General features: G+C 43.7%; 2 protein-coding genes across 4 annotated transcripts in view; both read left to right on the forward strand.

The window, feature by feature from the left end:
• The window catches only part of LOC145347846 (KN motif and ankyrin repeat domain-containing protein 4-like), a 97,260-nt gene extending 93,385 nt beyond the window's left edge, over nt 1–3,875 (forward strand). For all 3 annotated transcript variants that reach the window (XM_080195756.1, XM_080195755.1, XM_080195757.1), the window contains exon 10: nt 2,753–3,875. In XM_080195756.1, the coding sequence (XP_080051882.1) occupies nt 2,753–2,854 (102 nt within the window). In that variant the 3' untranslated portion in view covers nt 2,855–3,875. The remainder of the gene's footprint in view (nt 1–2,752) is intronic.
• Nucleotides 3,876–14,458: 10,583 nt separating this feature from the next.
• LOC145348567 (uncharacterized) overlaps nt 14,459–16,040 on the forward strand; it is a 76,122-nt gene continuing 74,540 nt past the window's right edge. Inside the window, exon 1 of the mRNA XM_080196757.1 lies at nt 14,459–14,562. Within this exon, the coding sequence (XP_080052883.1) occupies nt 14,459–14,562 (104 nt within the window). The remainder of the gene's footprint in view (nt 14,563–16,040) is intronic.

Genomic DNA, 16,040 nt, shown 5'->3' on the forward strand with positions numbered 1-16,040 from the left:
CTGAATACTTGTTCTTTTCCATAGCTAACTTAAACCTTCTGACCCTATGAAGATTGTTCCCTAAATGATCCATTTGAACCACCTTATTCTCCACAACCAGATCCAGCAATGCCTCCTTTCTTAAGCTACAAACATACTGATCAAGGCAATTCTCCTGAACATACTAACAAAACCTTTCTCCCTCCTTGCCCTAGTTTATATTTAACTGCCCCATTATAACTACCTCATTATAACTACCTTGTGGGTTTTGCACCTCTTGGTCATTTTGTTCCAAATCTGTTCCTCTGTATCATTCCCACTATTTGATGGCCTGTAGACTACACCCAGCAGTGCATTGATATCTCCATCATTTCTTTGCTCTAACCAAATAAATTATGCCCTTGACCCCTCCAGGACATCTTGTTACACTGGCACTGAAATATTCTCCTTAATCAATACTGCCACTCTTTCTCCATTCTTTCTTTCCTTATCTTTACTGAACACTTCTGTATCCAGGATAATTTAATACTCAGTCCTGTCTTTTTGGTTATCACCAAAACATCCTATTCTCCTGCGATTATCTGTTTCTGTTGGTTACCAACCTTATTTGCCATCCTCCCTACATTTGCACAGATCTGATTTAGACCTTATTGTATTCCGTCTGATTCTGGCTCTACCTAATGTTTCTTATTTCTTACTTCAGCATTTTTTTCCTTCTTTTATTTCTTACTCTCGTGCTTTCTAGTCCTTTGTGCACCTTAAGTTTCCTCTCTAATGTTACATCCTGGCTTCCAGCGTCCTGCCAAGTTAGTTCAAGCTGTTCCCAACAGCTCAAGTAAACTGCTCCACATGGACAGTCATCTCATCCTATTGAGGTTCATTCCATCTGGCTAGTATAGGCTTCAGCTCCTCCAGAACAGGCCCTGAGGGCCCAGGAGTTTAAAGCCCTCCGTTATGCACCATCTATCCATCCATTTATTAATCTGCTCTATCTCTTTATTTAATACCCACTATAACTAATCTGAAGCTTAATATCTTTGAGCTCTCACTTGCTAGTCAACTTTCGAGCCACCTAAAACCTTCCAGGAGGACCTGATCCCTCTTTCTACCTACATCATTGTACCAGTGTGGGCCACATCCACTGGCTATTCACCCTCCCTGCTTAGAGGGCTTTGTGGTTCTCAGTGATGTAAGAACATAAGGACATGAGAAATAAAAGCAGGGTTTTGCTTTGTTTTGCTCCTGCTATTCAATGCAATCATGACTGATCTCCTACCTCAACTCCATTTTCCCATCCACATCCCATATTCCTGGCAACATGCCATCCTGGATTCACATCTGCAGCCCCAGAAACATCTGTCCATTTTCCTAACTACTGGGTCCCCTATTATTATTGTTTTCTCCTGCCCTTGAATGGCATGGTGGCACAGTGGTTAGCACTGCTGCTCACTGCACCAGGGACAAGGTTCATTTCCAGCCTCGGGTCACTATCTGGATGGAGTTTGCATGTTCTCCCCATGTCTGCATGGGTTTCTTCTGGGTGCTCTGGTTTCCTCCAAAGATGTGCAGGTTAGGTTGATTGGCCATGCTGGTATCAGGGGAATTAGCAGGGTAAATGTGTAGGATTGCAGGAATAGGGTCTGGATGGGATTGTGGGCTGTACAGACTTGATGGGCTGAATGGCCTCCTTCTGTACTGTAGCAATTCTATGATTCCGTGATTCTATGCTCCCCCTGTCAGGCTGAGCCACCCTTGGTGTTGTAGCTTTGGATTCCAGGGGAACTATCATTCTCAGCAGTACCAGTTGGAGAGGTTTGGATTGAGGATTGAGCCAAAGTAGAGAGGGCTTTAACCTGCTTTAGTAATACCGACTTGAGAATACTTGATAATAATACCGAGTACCCAAAGCAAAAACAAAATGCCCCTTTGGTTTTGTGAACACAGAAAAAAATAAAAACATGTATTCAAATGTTATTTTCATTTCTTGGGCCAATCTGCCTAGTTAATTTTGAATGTATCAAATTGATTGGTTGGTGATTGGAAGTGAAGTTGAAGCTTTTTATTCGCTATTGTTCAATTTGAACTTCAATTTGATGCAAATGATTTATTATTGTATTTTGAGCTAACGTGCTAAATGCTACTGAGAGATAATTTCAGAGGAATATTGTTGTGATTGCGGCTGACGATGTGTAACATAATTATAGGGATTATTTCGAACACCTCTGTTTCCGCTATGGTGCTTGTCAGTGGTATACAATGGAACTGCACTTATAATGTTGCCCCAGGGTTGAAGGGAGCTATTTGCCATCTACCTCCTTCACTGTGACCTTTGGCAGTCTTACTGCGTTGCTTGCCTTGTGAGCAGACGAAAATCAAGCCCTTAATATTTAAACTGTTGAGGAAGACAAAGGAATGTTATTGGGAAGGAGGGTGAGATCAATTTGCATGACTCAAATGAAAAAAAAATGTAATTAAAATGGAACAATTTGATAGAACTACTGCTCTTACAGTTTTATTTCCTTTCCTTTGGGGATAAACCTCACCACCACTTGATAATTATCCCCAGCTGTGTGATTTGAAGCAATATACTTCACACACACACTGAGTGCTAAGTGCAGTCTGCATCCCATTTCCCAGTGTTACAACATTCCTCAGAATGGATATTGAACATAACATTGGCAGGGAACGCGCCTCTCGATAAAACATTGTTGATGAATGCTTGTCGTATGTTTGGAGTTTCAGCATCTGCTTCTCTCTCATGTCTCCTCTGCAGGATGGTAGCACTGCGTTAAGCATTGCATCGCAAGCTGGGCAGGAGGACATTGTTGCACTGTTGGACACCCACATGGATTGTGGCACCTTGCCCACCCTTTGATTTACATTCTCTGCTGCCTCTCTCACTCCTCCACAATCAGAAGCAAATAACAAAGCCATTTATTTCTGAACTCGGGGCTGCAAACACCACAACCTCACATCTCTGGATTGTTCATTTGAAAAGGCTTGCAACTCTTACAACCAAATGAGTTGTCCTACATATTTTAAGATAAGCTTTAATTTTTTTCCCCCTTGACCAACCTTTTAGAAATTATTTTTGTGTGTGATAATCCAACTTGAATTACCATCTCCACCCCCGCCCCCCCATCAGAATTTTTCACCTTAGTAAGTGTACCTGACTGTTCCAAATATACTGCTTTGCAGCTTGTTATATAATAATTCTACAAAGATCTTGCTTTGTTCCAAACAAGATTGACATTAAATTCTGCGTTGCGTGTATATTACCCAGTTAATGTTGTACGATGATCTCTCAATGCTCTAGCCATTAAGATGCTTAAAAATAAATGATTACATAATCTCAAATTAAATTATACAAATCCCATTTCAATTATGACCAAAATATTCAAGTCCATCACTTTCTAAAACAAAGGATAGACACAAATTACATTTAATGTACAGTGTATTCATATGCTTGCACTGTCATCAGACTCACAGGTTTTGCAAGAATCTTGGTGAAACTGCATCGTCAGTGAGTTGCAATAAGATATTTTCAAGAACAACTATATTGCTGCAGCATTTGGTGTTTTACTCACATCACATTTATATTATTACTATCGATTAAAATTCAGTATCTTTGACTTAATATTTAACAGCTACTAACATGATTATTGTCTTGGATTATTGTCACTGCAATTTAAAATATTAATTAGAAAGCATTAAAATAATTGAGTATATTTGATATATATCCTCACTCTGGTGGTAGATAATTCCTGGGTAAATCACCAGATTGAACAACAATCAGACTGTTTGCATACCTTAGTATAGATTCTAAATATTGGGAGGCATGTCAAGGGTCCAACAACAAACGGCCATGAAATTAAAGAAATATATTTGACCATCAACATTGATTTGTTTCAGTAAGTTTGGTGCGAATGTGTGAAATGAGAAAAAACTTTTTGCCGACACAAAGAACTAGAAAAGGGCCAGCTCCCACTGCCAGAAAGAACGCAGAATTTGACGCTCAGCCAAATCTCCGTTCCCTATAGCGGGTCTGGAGAATCCCAGCCGCGGGCGAGGTCAAAGAATTCCAGCCAAGATCGATCTCTCTCCCTCTCTCCTGCTCTCTCTCTGTCAATTGGAAAACCAAAAACCTGAGAAAGGAAAACAATTAGGCAGCCTGTACCAGAGGAAGATTGAGATTAATTAGCTTGTAAATGAATTTCAAATGAAAAAATAGAGTTGCATTTTATTTATTTCAGTGGTACAAAGACTGGTAGTAAGTTGGTTCTTGGTGAAAAATTGCACTCAATAATTGATGTAAAATAAATTGGTTTGTTGATTGGAAATCACGTCTTAACTGACTGAAATTTCAGTCCAGCCTCCTTAAAGATGGGAGAACAAATGTTGCATCACATGTGACAACATCAGTGTTGACAACAAAGGTGCTGTATATCATAGAACATAGAACAGTATAGGCCCTTCGGCCCTCGATGTTGTGCCGAGCTATGTCCAAACCCAAAATCAAGCTATCCCACTCCCTGTCACTCTGGTGTATTCCATGTGCCTACCCAATAACTGCTGGAAAGTTCCGAAAGTGTCTGACTCCACTATCACAGCAGGCAGCGCATTCCACACCCCAACCACTCTGAGGAAAGAACCTACCTTGGACACCCCTCCTATATCTCCCACCATGAACGTTATAGTTATGCCCCCTAGTAACAGCTACATCCACCCGAGGAAATAGTCTCTGAATGTCCACTCTATCTATCCTCCTCATCATCTTGTAAACCTCTTTAAGTCGCTTCTCATCCTTCCCTGCTTTAAAGAGAAAAGCATCCTTCAACCTTTCCTCATAAGACCTACCCTCCAAACCAGGCAGCATTCTGATAAATCTCCTCTGCACTTTCCCCAATGCTTCCACATCCTTCTTATAGTGAGGTGATCAGAACTGCACACAATATTCCAAATGTGGTCTCATCAAGGTCCGGTACAGTTGTACCATCACCCCACAACTCTTAAACTCAAACCTTCTGTTAATAAACGCTAATACACTATAAGCCTTCTTCACGGCTCTATCCACTTGAGTGGCAACCTTCAGAGATCTGTGGGTATGAACCCCAAGATCTCTCTGTTCCTCCACATTCCACAGAGCCCTGCAGAGCTCTGTGGGTATTATACTCGCTTTTGTGCCAGAAGATTGTGGGTTCAGACCCCACTACAGAGAGACTTGAACACAATCTAGATTGACGTTTCACACAGTATTGAGGGAGAGCTGCACTGTCGGAGGTGTCATTCTACTGTTGAAATATTAAACCGTGACCCCTGTCTGATCTCCTGGGTGAAAATGAAAGGCCCAAATCTAAGCAGAGCAGGAGTGTTCAGCATCAGTGCCCACGCCAATACTTATCCTTTAACTAACAGGTTGTGAGATGTTTCTGTGTAAAAATTGGCTGTCATGTTTCCCACTTTATAATGGTGACTCTACAATAATAAATCCCAATTTTACACCCTTCCTGCACCCCCTTCCCCTCCGACCCCAGTGATTGTAGCTACAGGATGGGTTTTTAGAGAGTTTACGCTGAAAAATGATTTCTCTGTAAGATCCTGAGATTATGGAAAGCATAATATAAATGTAAATTCTTTGGAAAGATTTCTGCTTTTTGAGACTAAGTGCAGTGGCAGGTGGCTCTGGAGGCTCCTGTCCTTTCGGCCAAAATAGCAGGTTCCCCACGCCAGATTGGAACCAATTAAATATGCACAGGCGAGTTTGCCTCCAACTCCCCTGGCAGCCAGAGGCTGATCCATCTGCCTGCTCTTGGCTAGTGGGTTTGAAAGTTTCGGTGCCATATTTAAACACCAGTCCATGTCACTCTCTCCATCCTACTGATCTTCACCAGACCATTTTGGATATTAACAACCCAGAGGGAAAAGGCTGGCAGCCTCAAGAAGTCTGTTCCTCCATTTAACCATCTTCCAGTTGAGCCTATCACTGGCAAGGCAACAATGCCCATTTGGACCATAGCCACTTCATCAAGAGTCTTTGTGTATCACCCCACTTTTTGTGAGTTTTTCAGGCAGCCTTATTGAGATCCAGATTCCCGCCCCCCGGTCTTCCCTCTCCCTTCCATTGTTTGTCTTTTTCATCCATCTCCTTGCCCCTCTGTCTGCCATTGTGAGCCCTCACCCTTACCCCACCCCCGCCTTGTGCAGACTTCCTTCCACAATGCCCATCTTGTCTTCATCCCTCCCTTGACATGCAAACCATCCCTCCAGTCTCCCCCTCCACCCATCTCTTCCCTCTCACCTTGCACTACACCCTCAGTCTAACTTTGGACCATTATTGTAGTGGCTGCACGAATCCTGCAGCACAGTGCTGTCCCGACAGACACTGCTGTATGGTGTTAGGGGGAAGGAGATCCCTGGACTCCCCAACACCAAGCACTGCACTGATCTGACTCATTGACACAGGAGGGTCCAAGGGTCCAGCAGCTCAGCGCTGTCCATGAAGACCAGCTGGGTATGGAGATGGCGGGCAGGAACTGTCCTGCCCCAACAATGTGATTTATAGCACATCTGGAACAGTACAGCGCTATAACTAATAGGTTTGTTGCATTCACCTCAAAGCCCCTGGTGAACGGAGGGTCACCTTGTGCACATCACCCTTTATCAATTGAGTTCCAAGCTGATATAATTTCATGCTGGCGTGATGCAAGATTTCAAGGCCCAATGGGATGCTAGCGGGCAGCTATTTTAATGAACATTCATGAGATAGAAATGAATACAAATGACACCACATGGCCAGGCAGTGGAAAGACTCACTCGCCATTGGGAGCATTGCAATTTGACTTAACATCAGTGGCTTTCCGACTTTTTAGTTGCTGCTAGAATCTGCACTCTCATCCACCATCAAACCAGTTGTAGGCAACTTCAGAGACTTCTGCCTTTTCTCTGTATATCACAATTAACCCAGATTCTAGACTATAAAGGTGCACTTCAGGTTGTGGAGAACAATTGTTGAGATTGTTTGGATTGCTGTGCGAGTGACTGAGGCCATTCAATCAATGCAGACTTACAAAATGCTGGGAAAATCAAGCAGGTACTAACCAAGATTTTCTATCCATTTATGTACAGAAAATCATGCCTGGCGTTTTCCTTTCCTCCTTGATTTGCTCAGCCTGTGAACAAGGCTCCTGCTGGATTGTAAAAGTGACCCCTATAACCCGCAGAGACAAATCAAGTTGCCTTGATTTAAATGAGTCCATTCAGACAGCTCACCTCAATGACCTTCCTAACAGATTAGTGCAAAACATTGTGCCTGACCTTCCTTGTCACTCAGAACTTTATAAAACTTTCAAACTTTTGTCCTTGATGCTTGATCCCTTCGTCAGAGTGAACAATTTAATTGTCATCTTTTACAATCTTGAAGACTTCAACTGGATCTCACCACGAAACCTCTTTTTCTGAAGATAAGAATGAAGAGTAAATTAGAAAAGGGCTAACCTGTTGAAGTCATAGTTGAACTGCTTTGGTTTCAGCTCAAAATTCAGTGAATCTTGGTGTCAAGTCAGAGAAATTGTTATAGTTTCAAAGTTCCAAATGATTTGGCTTCACCCTCATTGCTCACAGTGGTTATATTGCAAAAACAAAGCTTGATACATTAGTAACTGAGCAACTGTTACTGAGAGAGCCAGGATTTGAATTATCCATGATGTTCTGGGCAGATCGTTTCAATCTCTGCAAGTCTAGTCCCATCAACCTGTGTCTCAAGTGCCTTCACCAGGTTGCTGTGATCATAGAATCATAGAATCTCTACAGTGCAGGAAACTATTCAGGCCATTGAGTCTGCACCAACTCTTCAACAGATCATTTTACCCATACTCTATCTCTGAGTTGGGGGTAGGGTGTTAGCGTGGATAGAGGATTGGTTGTCAAATAGGAGGCAGAGAGTGGTGGTCAACAGGTACTATTCGGATTGACGGTTGGTGACTAGTGGAGTGCCCCAGGGGTCGGTGCTGGGGCCTCAGCTTTTTACCATTTATATAGATGATCTGGAGGAGGGAACCGAGTGTAGGGTGTCGAAATTTGCTGATGACACCAAGATTGGGGGAACGGCAAATTGTGTGGAGGGTGTGGAGAATCTGCAGAAGGATCTAGATAGGCTGGGCGAATGGGCCAGGAAATGGCAAATGGAATTTAATGTTGGCAAGTGTGAGGTGGTCCACTTTGGTAGGAAGAATGGTAGGAAGGACTATTACTTACGTGGAGAAAAACTGCAGCAGGCGACGGTGCAGAGGGACCTCGGGGTCCTTGTGCATGAGTCACAAAAACCCAGCTTGCAGGTGCAGCAGGTGGTCAGGAAGGCGAATGGGATGCTGGCCTTCATAGCGAGGGGGATTGAATATAAAAGTAGGGAGGTCTTGCTGCAGCTGTATAGGGCATTGGTGAGGCCGCAGCTGGAGTACTGTGTGCAGTTTTGGGCGCCGCACCTGCGCAAAGATATTTTGGCCTTGGAGGGAGTGCAGAGGAGGTTTACTAGGCTGATACCGGAGTTGAGGGGGTTGAGCTATGAGGAGAGGCTGAATAAACTAGGCTTGTACTCATTAGAGTTTAGAAGAATGAGGGGAGATCTCATTGAGACGTATAAGATGATGAATGGGATGGATAGGATAGAGGTGGAGAGACTCTTCCCGCTCAAAAAAGACAGTAGGACTAGGGGGCACAGCCTCAAGATAAAGGGGGGGGCGCGGTTTAGAACGGAGTTGAGGAGGAACTTCTTCACTCAAAGGGTGGTGAATCTCTGGAATTCTCTGCCCGTTGAAGTGGTGGAGGCTGCCTCGCTAAATATTTTTAAGACGCGGGTTGATGGGTTTTTGATAAGAGAGGGGATTAAGGGTTATGGGGAGAGGGCAGGAAAGTGGAACTGAGCCACGACAGATCAGCCATGATCTTATTGAATGGCGGGGCAGGCTCGAAGGGCTAGATGGCCTACTCCTGCTCCTATTTCTTGTGTGCTTGTGTGCTTGTGTTCTTGTGTAATCCCACATATTTGTCCCACTAATCCCCCAACGTACAGATCTTTTAACAGTAAGCGGCAATTTACCACGTCAAATCCACTGAATCTGCACACCTTTGAACTGTGGGAGGAGACTGGAGCATCCGGAGGAAACCCACACAGACACAGGGAGAATGTTCAAACTCCACACAGTCACCCAAAGCCAAATCTGAACACAGGTCCCTGGTGCTGTGAGACAGCAGTGCTAACCAGTGTGCCACTGTGCTGTGATATGTGTGGAATACCCCTGTCAATCTATCCTTTCCTTGGCTATTTCTATTGGATGCTGCCCTGACCAAATGCCTCCATTTGGTGACTGTGTGTGGGTTTGCACATTCTCTCTGTGTCTGTGTGGGTATCCTCCAGTTCTCCTCCCACAGTCCGAAAATGTGCAGGTTAGGTGGACTGACCATTCTAAATTGCCGATTAGTGTCCTAAGGTATGTAGATTATGGGGATTAGCGGGGTAAATATGTGGCTTTACAGGGATAGGTTCTGGGTGAGATGCTCTGTTGGAGAGTTGGTATTCAGAGACTCCCTTCCTATACAGCAAGCTGTATGGAGATCAGTTTAACCCAATCATAGACTTACACTTGAGTTAAACCATCCAATTAAAAAGGTATCATGAATATTGTTACCCATCCAAGTTGGGTCAGCCTCTCATGAGCCCTTGTTCCTTGAAACTCATCAACCACTATCAGCTAATTAATAAATTCATGCTAGCCAGTGCTTGGCTTGAAAGAGATATGCTGTCCTTGAGTTACTTGCTGCTGCAACTAGTTATCTTGTCTAAGACTCAAGACATTAAACTTTCCTTTTCTCTTAACTTGATCCATGGAATGTTACTAATGCCACTTAATGTGGATCCCATAAAACAAGTTGAGAGTGTTTCACAATGCTGACCAATGAAGGCCTGGGCCCAGCTAATCCACATTTCATCTCCCAGCGACATTTGTTCAGGATATTTCACACTGTTGTTTCGGGATCATGAAACATTGCATAATGACTACATATTGAAATTCTTAACTTACAAATCACAATTGTATCATCCAATTTTTATCAAGAGAGTGCAAGATGGGTATCCCACAATTCTCACAAAATCTTTCTTGAAATGTAAATGTATTACAAAGGTATTTGTAATATTTTAATAATTGTTTGCAAAACGTTTGTTTATTTGTTAGCAAAAGGGAGGAAACCTCTCCATTGGAGTCATAGCTGGCACAAATTAAGATGGTTTTGGTTGTTGGAGGTTAGAATCTCAGTCCCAGGACATCACTGCAGGAGTCCCTCAGGGTAGTGTCCTAGGCCCAAACATCTTCAATCGCTTCATCAATACCTTCCCTCCATTATTAGGTTAGAAGTAGGAATGTTTGCTGATGATTGCACAATGATCAGTACCATTCACGAGTACTTAGATACTGAAACAAACCCTGGACAATATTCAAGCTTGGGCTGTAAATGGCGAGTAACATTCACATGAAAGGTAATGACCACCTCCAAAAGGGACACCATCTAACAGTTCTCCCCATATCTGCATGGGTTTCTTCTGGGGGCTCGGGTTAGGTGGATTGGCCATGTTAAATTGCCCCTTAGTGTCAGGGGACTAGCTAGGGTAAATGTATAGAGATATAGGGATAGGGCCTGGGTGGGATTGTGGTCGGTGCAGACTTGATGGACCAAATAACCTCCTAGGGTTCTATGATTCTATGAAACTTCCCTTGATAATCAATGGCATTATCATTGCTATCAACATCCTGCGGTTTGCCATCAACCAAAAACTGGACCAGACCAGCCATATAAATATTGTAACTAGAAGTGCAGGTTAGATGCTGGGAATTTTGAGGAGATTAACTTACCTCCTGACTCCCCAAACCCTATGTGATGGAATATTCTCCTTGGATGAGTGCAGCTCCAACAACACATATGAGGCTCAAGGAGCCTCCATGACAAAGCATAGCCATTTGATTGCCATCCCAGCCAACATTTTGAGCATTCATTCCCTCCATCAATGATGTACAATGGCAGCAGTGTGTACCATCCACAAGATCCACTCCAGCACCTCACCAAGGCTCCTTCAACAGCCACTTCCTAACCTGTGACCTCTGCCACCTAGAAAGACAAAGGCAGCAGATTCATAGGAACACCAACACCTGTAAGATCCCCCTCCAAGCCACACACTATCCTCCCTTGGAAATATATCACCATTCCATCATTTGCACCTGGTCAAAATCCTAGAACTCTCTCCCTAACAGCACTGTGAGAGCATCTACACCACACGGATTACAATGGTTCAAGAAGGCAGCTCACTACCACTTTCTCAAGGGAAATTAGAAGTGGAAAAAAATGCTGTTCTAGCCAGCGATACCCCCATCCTATGAATGAACAAGTAAGGATAAAAAATACATTTATGTAAAGTGCATAAATATTTCCTTTTAATCTTTTATGCCTACATCACATGAAAGATTAACAAGAAATATGCATGCTCGTTACATAAATACATTGTATTATTTATTCATTCATGGAAAGTGGCCTGCATTTATTGCCAATTCCTAGTTGCCCTTGAGAAGGTGCTGGTGAACAATAGTGAAGCAACATTGATATTACCCCAAGTCAGGTCGGTGTATGTCTTGGAGGGGAACTTGCAGCTTGTGGTTTTCCTATGCGTCTGTTGCCCTTTTCCTTCCAATGAGTAAAGGTTATGGGTTTTACAAAGCTATTAAAAAAGTCTAGGAGAGTTTAAGCAGTGCATCTTACAGATGGTGCACACTGCTGCCTTTATGCATCAGTACTGATTGACATGAATGTAGATGATGGAAGAGTGCAATTTAATTGGGCTGCTTTGTTCTGGATGGTGTTGAGATTTTTGAGTGTTGTTGAGCGGGTTACCATTGACCAGAGGCCTAACTGAACCACTGGAATTGTGGCTATAAGAGTAGATCAGAGATTGGATATTCTGTGGCGAGTAACTCACTTCCTGAACCCCCAAAGTCTGTCCCACCATCTGGCATTGACAAGTCAGGAGGGTGAGGAAATATTTTCCATTTTCCATTTGCAGCTCCAACAATACTCAAGAAGCTCAAACTTAGCCAGACAAAGCAGCCCATCTGATGAGCAATCTATCTATCACCTTAAACATTCACTCCTTCCAACACTGGAACACAGTGCTATCCGTATGTACCACCTACAAAATGCACTGCAGCAGATCACCAAGGCACCTCTGACAGCAGCTTCCAAATGCACTGCTGCTACCACCTTGAAGTACAAGGACAGCAGAAACATGGCAACACCACTACTTGGAAGCACCTCTCGAAGCCACTCATTATTCTAACTTGAAAGTATATTGCCGTTCCTTCACTGTTATTGAGCCAGAAATGTGGAGCACCCTTCCTAACAGCACTGTGGATATACCTACACTATGTGGGCTGTAACAGTTCAAGAAGGCAGTTCATCACCACCTTCTCAAGGGCAATTAGGGATGAGCAACAAACGATGACCTAGCCAGCAATGACCACATTCCATGAATGAATATTAAAGTATCTAGGGAAGTTTGCAAAAAAGTCTTCAAATGGATGCCAATGGAGAAACTGAGGGAGCAGTGGATAGGATTTTTTAAAAATTACTTCAACAACTGGTTCCTATGGTAACACATCATCACATACCACCTAATAGGTGGAAAAGGGTGAGCTTTATTTCTCAGGCATCTGCATTACTGAAGCAAATATATTGGAACAGGATAACAGCCTCAGGATACAGATTTGCTAAGATAACTATTGTCAACATATATGTGATGAATATTTCATTTCAACCATTCCACAGACTGACATAATACCTCCAGAAATATCAGATACATGTAAGATGCAGTGTTAGTATTTCCATTAACCAGTACCAGAGGTCAGAGGGAACAAGTCGTCCTCTGTTAGTCACTGTATTGGTCAATTTACTGAGACACTCTTGCTGAGTTCATTATTTAAAGTATCTTCATATCCCTGCAGATTATGTTACACAAATAGGGCACAAGTCTCCCATTTGGAGGCTTAATGCGGGAAAATGTGAGTGTGGGATTCATCCACCTGAAAGATGTTATTTTGAGCTACCCTCCAGCCAGCCCCACTCTTTTGAGATCAACCCACCATTTTTAAATGGATCCCCAATCTCTTCACTCTCTTCCCCCAAAATATGAAACAGTGTCCCCCTCCCAACCAGGAGGGAACTATAGCCCCCCAAAAAATTGGATAAATCCCCCATGCCATGCAGGCCTGAGGGTAACCCAACCCAACCCTCCCCTCATTCAGGTCTCCCCACCTCAGTTCTCCTTCTCCCTCTTCAGCCCCCCACCGACTCAGCCCTCGTCCCCTTAGAGGCCCCCTCTCAGCCCCCTCACCCTTCCCGCTCAGACACCTCAAACTCCCACGCTCCTACTCAAAACCCGACTTAGCCCCCTCAGATCCCATGCTCAGTTCCCCCTCAGGGACCTTCTGCACCGTAGGGATTCTCTGATTCTATGATTGTGAATAGCATGACTGTGAATTGCCTAATAACTACCCATGCCCCATAACTGCCCATTCCTCATAACAACACATTTTTCTCTTCTTTTGAATTATTGATAGTAGAATGTAATATTGATGAACCTTTATGAGCACAGGAAGGATTTTATGTGTTTTTTTGATCAGTGTGGAAGCTTCAAAAGTGTGTTTTATGAATGACATTAAGAGTACATGATATAGCTTCAGAATGAGAAGGTGGCTGTGTTATGAATGTGACTTTGCTATCCAGAATAATTATCTATAATTATCCAAGGTGATTTCAGTGGAGGTGCTAGTCCTTCATTTGTGTACAGTAACAATCTGGGAGGAAGACAGCAGTAAAGGCAAACCCAGAGATAATGAAAATCTTTCTGTTTCACACCCTGCTAGTAAATTGTAATTGGTTTGGTTTCATCGATCAAAACCTTTATATTGTTAGGCTCCTGGAGCTGAACCCCAAGGTATATTGTGAAGCCAGACTAAACCCGAACAATTTTCCTACTTTGGCATAAATGTGAGGTTATGATGCTTCACCCCACAATTAATTCATTGACAAATCAGGAATCTTTTTTAGAAACTTTATTTAATAACACTGTTTAATTATAACTCTAACAAATGAAGCAGCTTACCTATTAACAATTGAACAATTTTTAAAAATGAAAGGAAACAAATATAACTGTTTCAGTTCCAGCTAAACAGCATTCCTCTCACAGATATACAGTGCCACTTTAAATACAATTAGAATGAGTGTTGAATTAGAATAAGTGAGTCTTGAAGCTTTCAGAGAGAGAATGAATTTCAGTGCAGCATATAGAACTCTCTCTTCAAAACAAAACCTCAGCCAGAACTGAAAAGCTGGCTGCGATTCTCCCATCGCTACCCACAGCTTTTCTGGTGGGTCAGGATGGGAGATGCACATCACTGGCCTTGTACCAGGATTCGTGCATGAGCCGGGAATGCATGCACATCTCCCAGAGCCGGAGGACAGCCGCAGGCCAGACCACACTGGAAACAGGTGGGAAGGCAGATAAGTAATTTGAATTTGTTTTTAATATGTTTTAAATGTCTTTTACTTTTCATTTTCGGGATCTTACCGGTCCTGATTGAATCTTCCACCCCCGCCAGAAGTATTTCACTCTGGTGGGGTTTGGAGTAGCTCCCCACATTTGGAGAACTAGCGGGTGACTCTGTCAGAATAAAGGGGGGCAATTGGTGTCCCCCAGGAGGTTAGGCGGTGGGGGGAATGGTGCCCCCGAGTATAAGCACCCTGGCAATGCCAGCCTGTGCCCCCGGCACTGCCCAAGGAGCAAAGTGCCCATGCCCAGGGGACAACTGAGCACTGCCCACAGGGCACTGAGCAATGCCAAGGGGCAGAGCCTAGTGTGAATGGTGAGACTGTAGGGTCCTGCTGCCACTCTGCATGATGATCATTCTGCATGATGGGGGCAGCGACTGGGGCGGGCCCGTGGTGGTGGGGGGGATTGGTCTGCCAGGAGGGGGAGGCCTGCTTCCCCGGACTTCTGACCCCAGATGGGTCAATGAGAGGAGGGTCTGCCAGGGTGAGGGGGGGTGGGGGATTGCCATCACTAGGAGCTGGCCTGGACTTTGGGGAGCTCCGGGAAGGTGGGGTTCAGGGCTGGCTCGGGAATTGTGGGGGCTGAGATCAGGCCTTGGGGGGGAACTGAAGGGGCAGCACTGCGGGGGTCCCGGGCTGGCCAGCGATCAAGCTGGCTGGCAAATGGGAGTTTGACAGTTTGGGGCCGTTTCGCAATCACAGAGTTCCAGAATTGTCAGACTCCAGCGTGAATAGGCCCCACCCCCCCAGATTTTTAATAAGATTCATGATTGGGGCCTCTGCAGTGCACAGAATGCGGAGATTTAAGTGAGAAGTTGAACTGACAAAACAGTCAGGATCTAGAACAGTTTTTCCACCAATTCAGTGCTTTGGGAGAGTCACGGCTGCTGTTTCTCTGATACAGACCTAACGCATCCTATTAACCACACCATCACATGTCCCTATATGCCTAAACCCACATTGCATTCTTTTAATCAAACCCCGAGGGGAATTCCCCATCTATAAACAAAAATCCACTAGTTTTATCCTATATAAACACTGTATGGCTAAAATGAGTAATTATCCTGCTTTCCCAGAAGCTGAGCTAAATGTTTTCCAGACACACTGACTGCCTGCAGAATAGAGCTGAATTTATAAACAACTTCCTTAAACATAAAGGAAACTATATAAGGCACACCATCACCATAATATGTTTGACTCAAAAAGATGCAGCATGACAGCAATGTAATGCCAAATTTATTTGTTGCAGGAATGTTTGTGGTCTTTCCTCATGTTATCTGGTTTCACATTGATGTCAAATTCCTCTGATCTCTGATAACCTAGCTGGAAAATGCAATGATCATGTTATAAGGGAAGGTGCCCAGATTTTGTCAATGAGCTATGTGGAAAGCTGATCTTAACCTCTCCGTAACAAAGAA

The sequence above is a fragment of the Carcharhinus amblyrhynchos genome, chromosome 9, assembly GCF_965287045.1.
Source record: "Carcharhinus amblyrhynchos chromosome 9, sCarAmb.v2.hapA, whole genome shotgun sequence".
NCBI lineage: Eukaryota > Metazoa > Chordata > Chondrichthyes > Carcharhiniformes > Carcharhinidae > Carcharhinus > Carcharhinus amblyrhynchos.